Raw genomic sequence first — 17,095 nt, forward strand, 5'->3', positions numbered from 1 at the left:
TTTATCATTAGAATAAGACAATAATCGATTCTTTGTGTAGACGAAAATTGAATGATTTCTTATTTAACCATAAAAAACTTTACTAATTGGACTAACTGAAACTTATAAAAATGTAAACTCTTAACTCAAATGAAATTCAATCAATTAGTAATAGTAACACAAAATGTGCGAACTTTTTCTAATTACTATTGGAGTGACATTATGATTGATGTGTAATAAGAATTGTCTAAATAATAAATTGGAAGTAATTTTGTACTCATCCCAATCTATTGCCTAGAAAATTGAGAAAAAGTTAACTCCCCATAACCACGACTTTCTTGTGTTGGGCATATATTGGACTAGATTCAGGTGGCAGCCTCTTCTTATAGCCAAGGCTGTTTTACCTCAGTAAACTCAGATGAGCAAAACTGGGTTGGAGCTAGCTAAGCCTAAGTATGCCAAATTGCCAAGTGTATAACTAATTGTGTGATTTGGATGGAGGATACACCTCCATGTGTAGAGCATGTAGTTACTCAAGATACGTATAAGCCTTTACTAAAACTCTATGATCTTTATATTCTTTACATAATAATTTATTCTCCTTTATAAAATTTATGTAATAAGCAATAAATTTTGGGACAATTACATATTAACACAAATTTATGTAAAATGTACTTATCTAATTGTTAAAAGATCTTTTTGTTCCTAAGTTAAATTTTTACTTAGAAAAATAAAAATAATGTGAGCGGTGAGCTAACATGAAAGTGATATCAATCTAATAACATTTTATCACCTCGAAAAAAGATGATGAATTGTTCAAAAAGTCATATACTTAACATGCTCAATAAAATCAAAAGGAAAGTCGTAATGATTATGTAAAATCCTAATTTTGCCACTTATGTTATAACTTGTTATAATTAATATATAATAAAAATAATGTGAGTAATGAACTAACATAAAAGTAATTTTATTTAATTATATTTTATCACTAAAGATAAAAGACGATGAATTGCTCAAAAAGTTATATTCTTAACATGCTCCATAAAATTAAACCGAGAGTCGTGCTGATTATGCAATATAAGCACTACTTTAATATATATACATGAGATCATCATCCACCCACTACCTTTGTTGTCTGTTTTTTTTTTTTTCTTGGGGGTACAATGGATAAAATTTCATTACTTTAAATGAAAATGCCTATCCTTAGTCTCTCTTTTTCTTTCTCTCCTTTTAAGGTAAAAAATTAAATATTTGTAAAGATAGAAGCATCTCCCACACAAATAACAATTTTCTTTTATCATGCTTCCTTTTAAGGGTAACAAAATTACCAGCCAAGTATATTAAAGAAGTTGCCAATGTTAAAAATTAATGGGAAACAGTGAGGCAACGGTAACATTCAGTTTGGCAGTTCCTTAAGGGGCAGTTTGGGAATTACGGACAAAAATAAAAAAAAAAAAGCAAGCTCAACGGAACTTTTGTATAAATCAAAAAGCAGAGCAACATAGAGAGACAGAGTTTTAACTCTACACACACTCACACAGAGAGAGGCCTCAATTTAGTGGGCGGCAACTGCAATTTTTAGTCTCTCTTTTCTACTGTGAAATCTTTCTCTCACTCTCTCTCTCTCTAAACTTTTTTATTTCTTGAATCTCTTTCTTTTGCTTCCTTCAATCCCGTTGGTTTTTTCTCTTTCTGCTTTTCTACTTTCATTGACTTCCTCTCCCTCCTTCTCTTTCTCTCTCATTGATACATTAAGCCAAAAAAAAAAAAAACCATTCATTTTGTGAATACCCCATTTGGATTTGGAAGCAAAAGGAGAGAGATTTTGAAGTGGGAGTGAGCCATGGCAGCTCCAAAACCAGAAGAGATAAGCCACCCAGCAATGGACCAACTTCAAGGCTTGGAATACTGTATTGATTCAAACCCATCTTGGGGTATGGCCAAAGTTTACTCCTTTACTCAACACCCCATTTCTTCAATCAATGATTTATTATTAATCTTTTTCAAAGCTCTAGCCACCCTTTTGTTTTGTGTATCAAGTTGATTGTGACCCTTATTCATTTCTTTCTGCATGTGAAAACAGGGGAGGCAATAGCTTTGGGTTTCCAGCACTACATTTTGGCCTTAGGAACTGCTGTTATGATCCCATCATTCCTTGTTCCTCTCATGGGTGGCACTGATGTGAGCTAATCTCATCTATCTATATTGGATTGCATGTCATTTAAGTAAATCTACTATGAAGTTCCTAAAATCTTCAATATTCATTGTTAAATAAGCAAGTTATTTGGTTCTCAAAAACAAAAAGAAAGTTAAGTTATTTAGATTTTACCACATAGTTAGTGTTTTAAGAAAAATATTTTATAGCATTAGTTTGGCACCTATTTGAGTCATTGAAGACTTGGAAAAAAAAAAGGATCGAAACTACCCATTTACAAATAATTTGAACTTAAAGAACAACTCTAGATTATCTCAGTCCTCCATTTTCATTGACCTTGATATCTCAGAAAATTTTCCCACGATAGGAAATTTGAGAATTAAGTATATTTTATTGTTTTTTTATTCACTGTCTTTTTTTTTTTAATATGTTTCTTGATTTTATGATTAACTAAAATATGCTCAAAGGTTGTTTTTTTTAATGTTTGTGTTTGTCCAATTGATTGTTCAGGGTGACAAAGTGAGGGTGGTACAGACTCTACTCTTTGTTGAAGGGATTAACACACTAATACAAACACTGTTTGGGACTCGATTGCCAACCGTGATTGGAGGGTCCTATGCATTCATGGTCCCCATTATTTCTATAATTCATGACTCGTCCTTGGCGAAAATAGATGATCCTCATCTGGTTAGTCCAATTTTTGTAACGTTTTTCAGCCCCTGCTTCTGTACCATTTCTGTTAAAGCTGTACTCACTATCTTGAAAAGACAAGTTCTTTCGGTGAATAATTGTGTGTCCCACCCACCCACTTAACCCAATTGACTTTATCATATCAAACAATATCAAGGTAAGGGTATATTGGTTAATGACCTTAAACTAATCAAATGTGAGTCATGTCAATGTGTAAAGATCCAAGGTTGATACAGCATGGGCCAATCAAAATTTTTTTTTCCCACATGACATGAACTTGTTGTTGTATACATTAACCTTATGCGTGTGCGTACAGTGTGTATGCATTAATCCTAATTAATACTACCTTTAAATTATGAATTTGTCAAATAATATAATTCCATGGCAACAAGGTGCAACAAGCTTAAATTTACTTAGTAGCATTCCCTGTGAGGTCCTGTTTTAAAATAGATTTTGTCATAACAAATGCTAACTGATAACTAATGCTCTTGTATTTTTTTTTTTCTAGAGATTTCTCAATACCATGAGAGCAGTCCAAGGTGCTCTGATAGTAGCATCAAGCATACAAATTATTTTGGGATTTAGTCAGCTGTGGGCCATCTGTTCCAGGTACAACTTTTGATGTCAAATGAATTTTTGCTCTATTAGTAAAAAGCAACTAATTTCAGAATTATTTATTTCAAATACCAAATGTTAACATTAATTTTACATTTCAGGTTCTTCAGCCCTCTAGGAATGGTTCCAGTGATTGCACTAGTGGGTTTTGGTCTGTTTGATAGAGGCTTCCCTGTGGTATAGTTTAAAGAATATCACCGCGATTTTTCTTTTCAATCCTTAATATTGAACATACTGAAAATATATATCGTCCATTATGCTACTTGTACTGCTTCTCATTGATTCATTGAACTTGTATTAGGTTGGACGTTGCGTGGAAATCGGCATTCCTATGTTTATTCTATTTATAGTCTTCTCCCAGGTACTGCTTCTATTAGTTCTTTTTTAATCGGATTCATGTATAAAATTGTGATAACACATTTGATAACATCTTGTTTGAAAAAATTAGAGAAGCCAGATTAAAGTAACGCACCATGTCAAGTTTTTCAAAATGCAGTTTATCATGCGAAGTCTGCTTTCTTAGTTGCATAAAATAGATACTTGCTAAATAGAAAGGCAATCTAATTATCATTATTCTTTCTCTTTTCTTTTCTTTTTTTGGTATGCAGTACTTAAAAAATTTTCAGGCAAAGAAACTGCCGATACTGGAGCGGTTTGCTCTCCTCATATCAATCACTGTTATATGGGCATATGCACACCTCTTGACAGCCAGTGGCGCATACAGACATCGACCAGATTTAACACAAATTAACTGCCGAACTGACAAGGCGAATCTCATTTCTTCTGCTCCATGGTTGGTAGCTAAAGTAGTCCTTATCAGTCAAATATTAAAATCTAATAAACTAAAACACTTACCGAATGATGACTAAAAATATGCGAAAATTCCTGCTGAAAATCTAGGATAGTTTCTGAATGACCCTCAGGACTCAAATCAAGCAAATACCTTGTGCATTGCCATGCTATGAGGAGGAGGATGCAGTCATCTTATAGGGAAGTTACTGTTCTTAAGAACAAGAAAACTCCACCAAAAGAAAAGATGCAGTCCTCTTTGTTGGAAACTGCTGGTGCAGAAAATGGGTGGCATCCAAATGCTCTTTTGATTTTTTATTGAGTACCACTAAAAGCGGCACCAAGCTAGAAAAGTTTGGCTGCCGTCCTTCATCATCTCACATGTGCACTGAAATGTAATATTATTAGGAGAATCTTTTGATTTCTGATTAGTCAAACACATTTTTTTTTTCCAAACTTAGTAGAGATTGTGAAAAAATCAGATGAAATTTTTAGCAACTGCTCTTTTTTTACCATGAACTTGATTTTTGTCAGGATCAAGATCCCATACCCTCTTCAGTGGGGTGCTCCTACCTTTGATGCTGGTCATGCTTTTGGAATGATGGCTGCCACTCTAGTTTCATTGATTGAGGTAATACTTTGAAATATACGTAGAGAGTTGATGAAGGAGATCATTGTGGATCAAAGAAAGTAAAAACTTGTTGTTTTCTTGACAGTCAACGGGAGCTTACAAGGCTGCATCACGTCTAGCAAGTGCAACCCCACCTCCAGCTCATGTTCTTAGCCGTGGTATTGGCTGGCAGGGAATTGGGATTCTGCTGAGTGGACTCTTTGGGACTTTGACTGGTTCAACAGTCTCTGTGTAAGCATTACTGCTTCTTGCTTTTAACTTTCTCATTTGTTCACTGCAAGTAGACTAATTAATAATGGAAAACAACAGAGAAAATGTAGGGCTTCTTGGAAGCACTCGCGTTGGAAGTCGCAGGGTTATCCAAATCTCAGCTGGTTTTATGATATTTTTCTCTATGTTAGGTAAGTGACTTATTATCACATATATAAGTTCACTTCTTAATGTCAATTTCTAAGTTGATTTCTTGATTCCTGCAGGAAAATTCGGAGCTTTGTTTGCGTCAATACCCTTCACTATATTTGCTGCAGTATATTGCGTTTTGTTTGGTCTTGTTGGTGAGTATCATCATGACTTCACATTTTAATACCATTTTATCTCGTTTCTTGTCTCTTTTCTCTCTGCATATGATTGTTGATACATTTTTTGTTTCCAGCTTCGGTGGGGCTGTCATTTTTGCAGTTCACAAACATGAACTCGATGAGGAACCTGTTTATCACTGGTGTTGCCTTCTTCTTGGGTTTGTCTGTTCCAGAGTATTTTAGAGAATACACAGCCAAGGCTCTTCATGGTCCTGCTCATACCAGGGCTGGATGGGTAAGTTTGTCTTTTCATCAGTAACTCAGGCTTTGTATCCTACGTTGAAAGAGAAATAACACAACCTCTGTTGGCAACTTCATTGGACCCCCGTAATTTGTTTGGGGTTGTAAGCAAATTACCATGAGTAAGAACTGTCTATCTGAAAAATGACAGACTCTGTCTTGAAGATGCTGACAACTTATGTGGACCCTGTTGTGTGGTAGATAGCCTATTTAAAATACCTTTTTACACATGATTGCGGAAAAGAACTTTTTGCAATGACTTGACTCAGAATCTTTGAGCTTAGGCCGTATATTTAGGCTATTATACTCCTAATATCTTCTCCTATATATGCTTATAATGATTTTTTTTTTTTATTGTATTAAGTTGATAAATATGACCTTATAAAAAAAAATTGATAAATATGAGAGCATATCACTAGTTGCTTCTTCTCCACAATTATAGTTTGTATATTTTTGCATTAACTTTGGAGACCTTATTTGCTTAGTATGATTGTGAACATACCTTTTTGGGTTAAACTACTAATTTGGTCCTCCAATTAGTAGGTAAAGTTCAATTAGGTCCTTCAATTATTAATTGTGTCAATTTAGTCCTTCAACTATAAACTTCATTTGGAGGATCAAATTGAACCATATACCCCTAATAGTTCACACACACACACACACACACAGATATTGCAATGTCTATGGACGATAAGGAAAGTTCAATTAGGTCCTTCAATTATTAATTGTGTCAATTTAGTCCTTCAACTATAAACTTCATTTGGAGGATCAAATTGAACCATATACCCCTAATAGTTGAAGATCAACACACACACACACACACACACACACATATATTGCAATGTCTAGGGTATAGAATAAGGTGCAAGACACTATGGACTAGTAAATTCTTCCTATAAGAACAACTTCCTATAAGAGCAACTTCCCTTCCCTTCGTGGTGGAAGAACTCTACATTAATTCTTAAAGCTGTATTCTGAGGGTGCTTTAATTAGTCACATTAACTCACGTTTATTTGATGTGCAGTTCAATGATTTCCTTAATACTATCTTCTTCTCATCCCCAACTGTTGCATTGATTGTTGCAATTTTCTTGGACAACACACTTGACTACAAGGAAAGTGCCAGAGATAGAGGAATGCCATGGTGGGTTAAATTTCGGACATTTAAGGGCGACAGCCGTAATGAGGAGTTCTACACCCTCCCTTTCAATCTCAACCGTTTCTTCCCTCCATCTTGAAGTAATGCCATTAAAAAAAATGAAAGATGTTAGAGGAAAAGCATCATTTCCATATAAGGATTATATGATGATCACAATTACAGTGAAGAAGAGTAGTGAAACAAGGATCCATATGTTCTGAATTGCATAGGAATGAATGAAAATCTTTGCTTTTCTCTTCCCTCTTTTTCATTGATTATATATATATATATATATATATATATATATATATATATATATATATATATATATATATATATATATATATTTGAGTTGGGTTCTTTTGGTATAATACAATAAAGCTATTTTATGTGCCCTGAATTCAGTTTGATTCAACATAAAATTCACCTCATTTTTTGGTTTAGTTTTGAGAGATTTCAAGAATAGAGTCTGTATATTGTAAGGTGGAAGTGATAGTTTCAGCTCAATGTTCATGGAGGTGGTATAGATACAACAACATTTAATTAAATGACTATTCATCAAAAAAATTTAATTAAATGACTTGTACATGTTATCTTGGGAAACCTTCTCAGCCACCCAAGAAAAAGGGGAAAAAGAAAAGAATTTGGCTATATAAATTACAATTTTCAAAGGTTATTGAACAAATCGAATTTTACAATCTGTGAAGTCACTTGAAATACTCGACTATGTTGGACACAGATGAGAAAAATAACAAAGGATTTAAAGAGCCTCAAACCAAGTTATCAGCATGAGATGTGCTAACGAGCTTCTTTGCACATGCATTCTGGGCATCTAGGCTGACGATAAATGCTTCGACCAAAGCCCCTTGCACGCACCCTTTGACCTTCCTCGATCATCTTTTTCACTCTATCTTCAAAACCGTTCCACCCAATGGTGCTATTCTCTGACAAAATTGCTGCCAGCCTCTTCTTGTTAGGCCGCAAGGTAGGGGCGTGGCCGCCACCATAATAAGTCCGAAACCCAGATACAAGGGATGAAAGTTGGCTTCCAGAGTCAGTAATGGCAAAGACATCAGCTGTTGCACATGCAATAAAGTCCAATGCTGCCAGCTGCATCCATACCAACTCTCTATTTTAGTAATGTAATCAAATTTAGTTGACAATTACAGAATTGCATGGTATTGAATATTCAAGGCCACCATTCCTATCAGGTGAAGAAACCACAGTTGGCCCTAGAGATTTGGCTCCTAATGAATGTTTGACGATTTATGCGTTTATAAGAACTAAAATCTTGAGTAAGGAGCATTCATTGAAACTGTTACCAATCCAATTAACAGGCATCCATCTTATGCATAACGTTTGTTTGATTAATGCCATGTGACATAAGGGAAGAATTCTGATTATTAATAACTCAGGTCATGGTGTTAATTAAATACAAAATAGCATTGCACAACAATATGAATATGGTTTGAACGGCAAAATCTCCTTGAGATATAGTTCAATATGTGTTACTATTATGATTTGATTTACACCTTTGCTTTAAGTTAGTATGTAAATTTTAAATACTATTATCAGACCAGATGATATGATAGACAGAGTGCACACAATTCGTAGGTATGCAATACATTTTTCAATGTCTGTTCAAGTCGAGCAGTGAAAACTAGGCACTTGGTCCTGTTTACTTCTCTAGGTTACACATTAACATGGAAAGCATATTTTATAAATTCAAATTCTTCCTAGACTTTCAAGAGATAAATTCCCATACTTCTTGTATGTAACTTGTGTCCATTTTTTTTTCAGAGAATTCTAGTTATTTACCTAACATCAAAACTAATCTGTCTTGAGTTGAATCAGCAAATGCTGCTCTTTTGACTGTTTGGATTTTAGCACTCTGATATTTGTTTAACACTCTTTTAGTTATGTATAAATGAGACAAAGGAATACAAAAAATAGTATAAAATGCTTAAGACATCCCTCCTTAATCTTGCAGTTTTCTGTTTGTTATTTTTTAAAAACTGCTAAAAAAGAATCAAGTGGAGCCTACATGAATTTTGTAACTGGTTTAAAACACCCACACATCATGAATTCATAATCAAATGAATGTTGATAAGAACTGTCAGATACCAGTGAGATTTAAAATAAAGTTTGATACATTTAGAAGTTAATGTGATATGTTACACTTAAAAAATTAAATTGATAACACTCATTTACCTGAGAAGAGAAATTTCTAAACGGTGCAAGTTCATCAGATGTGAGGAGACTTTCCTTTGTGACCAAGTTGGGATAGAGGCTGGTGAAGGGATACATCCTGGATTCTCCTCCATAGATATGGGATCCAGCCAAATAAATGTAAGTTCCACGCTTAAAACCAAGTCCAGCTAGAACTAGTGCTGCTTCTTCTGGTGTCAATGGACATCTTCCCAACTTTCTCAACTTTGTAGGAGAAATAGGGCTGCAAACACCAATATTTTTAAGGGAGATAGATCAGTCATCTAAAAAACTTGCTCATCAAAAAACATTAGAGAAAACCATAACTTGATAAGCCCCAAGAAACTACCTTGAGTTTTTTAAGCGCTCAATAAGTAAAGGAAAATGGGTTTCTCTGTAGGCTTGAAGATCCTTTTTCTCATTTTCTCCACCTCCAAATTCACATAGGGAGTAGGCCACCATATCCGCTTCAAATCTCAAGTGTAAAGCAAGGTATTTGGATGGGCCTCTAGAAGTATCCTGCTTGTTTGAGGAATTTTTGGGCCCGAAGTTTCCAAGCAATTGTTTGTCCAACATTCTCCTGGCAGCATCATATTTTCTTATCCTTCTAACCAACAATGATCCAGTTTGTTGAATTTTTGGTACAAACTTCAAAGCATGGAAGTTGCATTTGCATCTTAGTTTCTGCAATACATCGAAGTTTATTTAACTGGATTATAAAGGCATTGGGATCATGCACAAGAGTTATATGCCACAATATTATACAAATACACAGAATTTTTCACACTTCTGAAAAGTATAGGACAAACTACTTAAAATCAACTCCCAAACAAGTTCTCAAGAAGATATTATGATATTCAATAGGAACAAAGGTAGGACATGCATTTTCTAGCTAGTAGCTTTCATTGCACAAATAACTATTTTGTGAAATATTCAAACCATTAGGGAATTGTTTATAACCTGAAGATTAGAAGGCAATGGATCAAAGCCCAGTCGGTTTCCAAATCCAAGGAAGTGAACAACTCCATTTTTTAAGAGAGGAGGAAGTACACTTCTAATGTAATCAACAGGCTTTGCCTCCTTCACAATATCTGCATCAGTAATCTGAAAAGGCAAGGTTAAAGATTTAAGATATTGTTCTCGAAATGTGTGCAATTTATTCATCTAAAGTATCATACACAAATTACCAGGCTACCAAGTGCTTCAAAGTCAAGTGAACTCAGATGAGGAGGGAGTTCCTTAACAATGTTGACTTCATCCTTCAGGGTACTCATAAAATACTCCTCTTGATAAATATCACCAAACTGGCTGCACTTAAGTCAAATTAAATGTGTGCATCAATAAAGGCATGTACATCACAATTAAAAAAAAAAACACTAACTGTATCTAGGCATTGATTAAATCATAGAGGTCATTTAAAACCTATCAAGTAATCAACCATCCATTCTTGGAATGGATGTACAATTCACCACAAGCAACATTTTATTGTTCTCTAATTGATATCAATCAAATGCTCAGAAGCTTAGTTTAAGCTAAATGATATCCATATAAATATAATTTTTTTTTTTTGTAGATGGGGAAAAGAAATAAATTTTATATGAATACGTCTCAAGCCATCTGTGATAGTTATCAACCACATTGCATGCTTAAGATACTTATTTTTGGTGTGCACCTTAAGATGCAATGTTCACTTAACAGTTTATCACATGAGATACAATGGAGAAAAAACCAAAGATCCCAGGCATACTGGGCTTTTGAAGAAAAGAAAACTTTGGTTTTAACAAAAAATATTTTGCTGAAAGGATAGTGATAACTACAAGTCATGCCTACTATGTGTGTGTTCAAGAACAAGAATTGCTAAACAAGGCAATGTTGGTTTTGGCATCCTACTCTTCTGTAGTTATAATAGCCAAAGTAATACTATGTAATATGTACAGTGGTAAACAAGTAATAGAGAACTGTTATTCATATCTGAAACTATCTTTTTAGGATTCAGCTGAAGTAGAATGACATAATAAAATACCAAGACTGAACTGAGGATTTGTTCTATGAAAACTGAACACAAATCTGAAATTAGATAGCATAACATTCACACATAACCAGAAATTCATGAAGCAAACCATATAACTAGAAAAAATTATTTGTTTATTTGGGTGCTACCAACATTGACCTACAGAACTATGTCAATGCCATCCTGATAATGTGAAAAGTAACCAACCTAAAATTACTTAAAAAATTTTCAAAAATAATATCAGATATGATCTCAAACCTGGGATCCTTCCAAACATTGCTATAAAGAAATCTTGGAAGAACTAGAGTGGCATTAAGAAGAGACGCCACAGCAACGGCATTACAAATCTGTAAGCATTAACAATAACTTAGTCAGTTCCACTAGTGGAGGACATAACTGAATAAAAGATCAGAAAAAGAGACTATAAAAAAGTTCCTCCAGAACACATACCTTAAAAGAAACTAGAACTAGTTGATGAAAAAATGGAATCAAAATTGAAACACGTGAGACATTGTTCACATATGCTTCAATCACTTTTAGGTAGAAGTTATATACAATTCAAATTTTGTTTGGAAAATTAAGTATGCAATTAAATCTGTATCATTGAGACAATAAGAATGGTCCAGTAGAACCAAATCTCAAACACCTAGCCCCATGTTTATATAACACAATTTTTACACAAGCATCCTTTTCTGAAAACCCAAATTCTTCTGGATGTTCATTTCCATGGATACTCCTATATCAGATAATTAGATGAAAGAACTCAGAGAAAATCCATATCAGTTACAAAAGAAATCATGATACTTGATAGTGACCCTATCAAACATACAAAACCTAAGACAAAGAGCTGTCTAATGTCACAAGCTTGGAGCTGTCCAAAGTATTTCTTTTCTCAGTAGATGGAATTTCAAGATTGTCCTAAGTAATTTCATTTTTCCTACTCAAAAATTTCATTAGGTATCAGATTTTTGTTGTAGAAGGAAAACTATGACTCAAGGAAGCCAAGGTACTTACGGCAACTCGCTGTTGATTGAGACCACCATTCGCACTGATTAATATGTAGCCATTATTTTTGTCAAATTTCCCTGTCCAAAAGCATGACAAAATTTAGAGTGATTTGCATGGTAAAGGATGCAAGTTCAACTGTAGTAATTGACTATCATTTGAAATGCATATTTCTCATGCATCGACCAAGGTTAAAGAAGAATAAAATACCCTTATTCATTGGAACTTTTCTGTCTGAGCATGGTTTCCATGCAGAGGCCTGCTGATATGGTTCCTCCAAGAACCTTGATGACTCTTGCTTAAACTCTTTCTAAAGCATAGTTAATGTCTCAGATATTCGCACACCTAATTTCATGAGCTAATCTGAAAATGCGTACCAAACATTACAGTTATGAAGCTAACCTCAGCAAGAGCACTGGATGCCAAGTTTAGAAGCCGGTCATACATCACTGGTGATTTTTCTTCATTGATGTAGGCATCTCTATCTTCCTCCTTTGGAAAATACATGCCATTGAAATTAGATATATTAGTCAGCATGATTTAATAATATTTCCCTAATTCTAGAATTAATAATTTATCAAAGTTTGCTTGTGTATTAGATAAAATCCTTGCCACGTGACTAAAGAAACTCCACACACTAACTAATGGACATAAAGCAGACTCAGAATGCAAATTGCCCATGAACAGTAGCAGCTGAAATCCTGAGCCTGAAGAGTAAAAACACATATGCAAACATGCAAACACAATGTTCCAAGTCTTGCAGATAAAAAAAAATGGACATGCATTTCTTTCATCCCATATGCCAATGCAGACAGATCACTTAGTACAACATATCAGTAAGAAAAAATGTTCTAAAAAATGCTAAATGGATCTATCTTGAGCATTCACCCATAGGTGGAAAAGATAGAAACAAAAGAATCAGACACTCAATCATCACAACAGCAACAGACTATCAATGAACCGGAGGATAAAATAACAAGAAGAAAATATGAAAGAAGCTACCATATTAAGAATTGAACAAATAATATTGACTAAATTCTTGCTATTTAACTTCTTTTCAAACGCTCAGTCGCCTACACTTTCATTGCTACATTCTTGCCTATTTAACTTCTTTTCCTTGAGTTTCAAGTTACTAATTGACCAGTTCTTACCTAGGCAGCTAACTCAAGAATGGAACATAAAATATTGACTCAAGAAGCATTTCAAAAAGTGTTATACCTTGAGTCCAGCTGATTTTCTTTGGGCTAAATGATGCTGAAAATTTCGCAAATCAAAAATGGACATCATGAGAGATTCAATCAATAGAATAAAACACATCAACCCCAACATGAAAGCAATCAATTTCACATGCTTTCTAAGCCACAAATTTTTCTTCCCCACATAAACTCCCTTAGAAGCATTATATTTTGCAGGATCATTCTTCCACCCATGAAGCAATACAGTTTTGGAAGTCCAATGGTTATCACCCCATGAAATTCTCCTTCCAATAGAAGTATCATTACCAGGTAAAGTATCTGGGCATCTAAACTGATACTCTTTCATCACTAAAAAAGAAAAAGCCTTGGGGACACTTGCTTCCCCTTAGACCATTATCTCTCAGCAAAGCTTCGAGTATTCAGAATTGTAACACAACACCACAACTACCATCTCATATTCCAACAAAATTTTGGCCAGTAATTAAGCCTAAAACAGATAAACAACCTTAATACAACGATTTAAACATACCTATCAAGCCTGTGTCACCCTCCATTTCTCATTCTGAAACCGACCCACCAACCCATCAAACCATACAATCAGGAAAGTTCAGTGTTGGGTGGCAAATATTGACATGAAAGGGAAAACAAAATTTATTTTTTGATAAATTAAGAACGTCCAAGAATTAATTCAAAGTGAAGCTAAGAAGTTGGTGACAAAGATGTGCATAAACAGATGAGTGAAAAGCAAGCGAGAAGCCAAAAAACATACATTAAGGAACGAACCTTATGAAACAAGAATCACATATGGAACAGCTACTTGTCACCAACCAGGAAAAAAAAACGTTGGTTCGATCTGTGCTTTCTGGGTTTCCATTGTCGAATCAAATGTATTCCAACGAAAGGTTTTGAACACAAATATGAGAGTTTTATGATTTGGTATTGGCGGGCCCTTTGAACCAACCGTTTATTTATATTTAAGTTGGCTCTCGGTAGCGCACACATTTTATTAATTTAAGCATATGCTAGAAAAAGAATTTTGAACTTTTTTCTTGCGATTGGTGTGGTGTAATATGTAATTTTGATATGGATTTATTATAGACACAATTTTTATTATGCATCAATTACAATGTATTGCTATAAAAATAAAAATTATAGCATACCAATTTAATAGTTGTGTGAAAAGCCTTGTCACTAGATTTTTTGGGTTAACTAGTAAAATCTTGATGGTTGAATAACATATCTGGAGTTTAATTCTCGCCTACACCAAAAAATTGACCGGTATTTTAGTCGAATAATAAAAAGTTATCATCAGAAGCAGACAAAACTTTCTAAAAAAATATCTTTTGTAAAACCTATATGTGCTACTTTAGATTAGGGTGAATTTTAATAAAAATTTATTTATTTAATCATTTAATAAATTGTGCTATTTTATTAATATTTTTTTCTTCTAATTTTAGACTAATGGATATTATTATGTATGTTTTTAGACTTCTAAAAAATAAAATTTTATTATAAATTGACGGAAAGTTGTAAAACAAATGAAGAGGATTCTAACACATAAAAAAGCGATATATAACTTTTCATTTTGAGCTTTTTGACCTTTGAATGCAATGAGGAATTGGTTTAAAGATAATGTTATTTCCTTGAATAATAGAATCGAGGTAAGATTGAGGATTTAAGATTGTATGTTATTGAAAAGAAAATTAAATTATGCGCACTTTTTTTTCCTTCATAATTTGATTGTTACAAATAAAAATACTAAAAATTGCTAGTTAAATTACAACACTTTTGACATACTCAAATGTATAAAAAGTCCTAAATTAATTTAAATTCAAATTATTATAATTTTATAACTTATATTTTTTTTTTTATATAGAAAAACTTAGTGTAATTGTATTATTGGAATATTTGTGATGTCTCTCAATTCAGCATCTTTCACAAAGAATTGTCTTATTTCTGATAACATTCATGTGGCTTTTGAGACCCTTCACAGCATGCATAATCACAAGAGTGGTAAAATGGGGTATGAAGCTCTTAAACTTGATATGAGTAAAGCTTATGATATGATGGAGTGAGATTTCTTGGACGATATTACGAGGAAGTTAGAATTCAATGAAAAATGGATCACTCTTTAGGTGTCCTTGAAATTGTGCACTATGATAAATATTTGGGGTTGCCCTTTCTTGTGGGCAGACGAAAGAAAGCGAGTTTTGATTACATCAAAGAAAGAATGTAAAGGAAACTTCAAAGTTGAGAAGAGAAGCTATTATCATAAGTAGGTAGAGAAGTGTTGATTAAAGCTGCGGTGCAGGTCATCCTAACTTATTCTATGAGTTGCTTTAAGTTGTCTTTGGGTCTTTGCCATGAACTTGAAAGTTTGATCTGTAAATTTTGGTGGGGATAGCGTGGAGATCATCGGAAAATTCATTGGGTTAAATGGGAGGGTATGTGTAAATCCAAATCAGGAGGCATGGGTTTCAAGGATTTACCTCTTTTTAATGATGCTCTATTGTCTAAGCAGACATGGCAATTGTTACATAATATGAACTCATAATTCTATCGAGTTTTTAAATTCAGGTTTTTTTCAAATTGTTATATTATGGAAGCAAAGGAGTTGAGGTCAAGGTCAGGTACTTACGCTTGGAAAAGCATTTTACAGGGCAGAGATGTTATTAAAAAGGGTGCCAAGTGGAGAATAGACAACAATGCTTCAACCAATATTTGGTCTGACAATTGGCTTCCCTCAATCGCTTCTCCAAGAGTCCAATCTCCCATGGTGGCCGAACTTGAAGAAGCCACTGTTAGTCACCTTATTGATTCGTCTTCTCGCCACTGGAATATGGACATTCTACCAACAGTTCTAAACTTGGAGGAAGTTGAGATTGTTAGAAAAATTCCCTTGAGTCATGTTGATGCAGAGGACTCCCTCTTCTGGCCTTATGTGCAATCAGGTGTTTATTCGGTTAGGTTTGGTTTTTTTTTTTGTTTTTTTTCTCAAGAATGATAGCCAAAACCTTTCCCCAAACTCCTTAGCTCAGGTCACGTGGCCTAGTTCTTTTTGGAAAAAAATTTGGAGTATTTTTGCACCTAATAAGGTCTGCAATTTTCTGTGGAGAGCTTGCCGGAATGCCATTCCTACTAAAGCTAATCTGGCTCGTAGGATGGTAGTTGATTCAGCTATCTATGATCACTGCAATCATAACTCAGAAGATGTTCTGCACTCGCTATGGTCTTGTCCACATCTTGCTTCAGTCTAGGATAAGGACATCTAGTGGAGTTTTCGACCAAGCCTACAATTCTCAGATTTTTCCCAACTGGTTCTTCAAGTTATGGAGACAAATCTGGACTTAGATTTGTTTGCTTCAATGGTTTAGACAATTTGGTTTAGGAGAAATTCGATTAGGTCCTCTCCCTTAGCTTTTCCGATTCAGATGGTGATTCAGTGAACCCATGATTCTTTGGATGAATATCAAGCTGCACAACCCCGGTCACAGCCAGTTCTACACCGCCATCTTCGATAGCCAGTTTTGTGGTCACCACCTCAAACAACTAATTTCAAAATAAATTTTAATGGGGCTGCTTTTCAAGACAAAGGTATTACTGGTATTGGAGTCATTATTCAAGATAACAGAGGTTTGATTATTACTTCCATGTGTTGAGAAATCTGCTCTCCCCCATTCAATTGTGGATCTTGAAACCATTGCTGCTGGAAGAGCTTTGGCTTTTTTTTCTTGAGGTTGGCATTTTTTCAGCTATTCTTGAAGGAGATTCTGCTATAGTGATTAATACACTAAAAGATTCCTCTCCCTCGGTAGCTTCTTTTGGTCTTTTAATTCAAGATATTCGCCTCTATATAGAGCA

The 17,095-nt window shown here is 34.3% G+C and overlaps 2 protein-coding genes across 6 annotated transcripts; one reads left to right on the plus strand and one right to left on the minus strand.

Annotated features, from left to right (window-relative positions):
- Positions 1-1,460: 1,460 nt before the first annotated feature.
- Positions 1,461-7,074, plus strand: LOC142636216 (nucleobase-ascorbate transporter 2). Its single transcript, XM_075810351.1, has 13 exons — positions 1,461-1,913; positions 2,063-2,160; positions 2,645-2,821; positions 3,333-3,433; positions 3,541-3,616; positions 3,741-3,800; positions 4,048-4,232; positions 4,763-4,859; positions 4,945-5,090; positions 5,169-5,260; positions 5,336-5,413; positions 5,512-5,672; positions 6,702-7,074. The coding sequence occupies exons 1-13, from the start codon at positions 1,823-1,825 to the stop codon at positions 6,912-6,914; spliced, it is 1,575 nt and encodes a 524-aa protein (XP_075666466.1). The 5' UTR covers positions 1,461-1,822; the 3' UTR covers positions 6,915-7,074.
- Positions 7,075-7,338: 264 nt separating this feature from the next.
- LOC142636215 (O-fucosyltransferase 8) lies at positions 7,339-14,129 on the minus strand. Of its 5 annotated transcripts, XM_075810347.1 has the most exons (12): positions 14,018-14,113; positions 13,764-13,796; positions 13,257-13,292; positions 12,441-12,530; positions 12,249-12,348; positions 12,048-12,118; positions 11,292-11,380; positions 10,210-10,330; positions 9,983-10,126; positions 9,372-9,706; positions 9,026-9,266; positions 7,339-7,924 (listed from the first exon to the last, which is right to left on the minus strand). In XM_075810347.1, exons 4-12 carry the CDS (start codon positions 12,483-12,485, stop codon positions 7,613-7,615), a joined length of 1,458 nt encoding a protein of 485 aa, XP_075666462.1. In that variant the 5' UTR covers positions 12,486-12,530; positions 13,257-13,292; positions 13,764-13,796; positions 14,018-14,113; the 3' UTR covers positions 7,339-7,612. The 5 variants fall into 5 exon arrangements, with proteins under 5 accessions (XP_075666462.1, XP_075666461.1, XP_075666463.1 ...); XM_075810346.1 differs by lacking the exon at positions 13,257-13,292 and having other exon boundaries at positions 14,018-14,129; XM_075810348.1 differs by lacking the exons at positions 13,257-13,292; positions 13,764-13,796 and having other exon boundaries at positions 14,018-14,116.
- Between the last annotated feature and the right edge of the window lie 2,966 nt (positions 14,130-17,095).

Source organism: Castanea sativa, chromosome 5 (genome assembly GCF_040712315.1).
Source record: "Castanea sativa cultivar Marrone di Chiusa Pesio chromosome 5, ASM4071231v1".
Classification (NCBI taxonomy): Eukaryota; Viridiplantae; Streptophyta; class Magnoliopsida; order Fagales; family Fagaceae; genus Castanea; species Castanea sativa.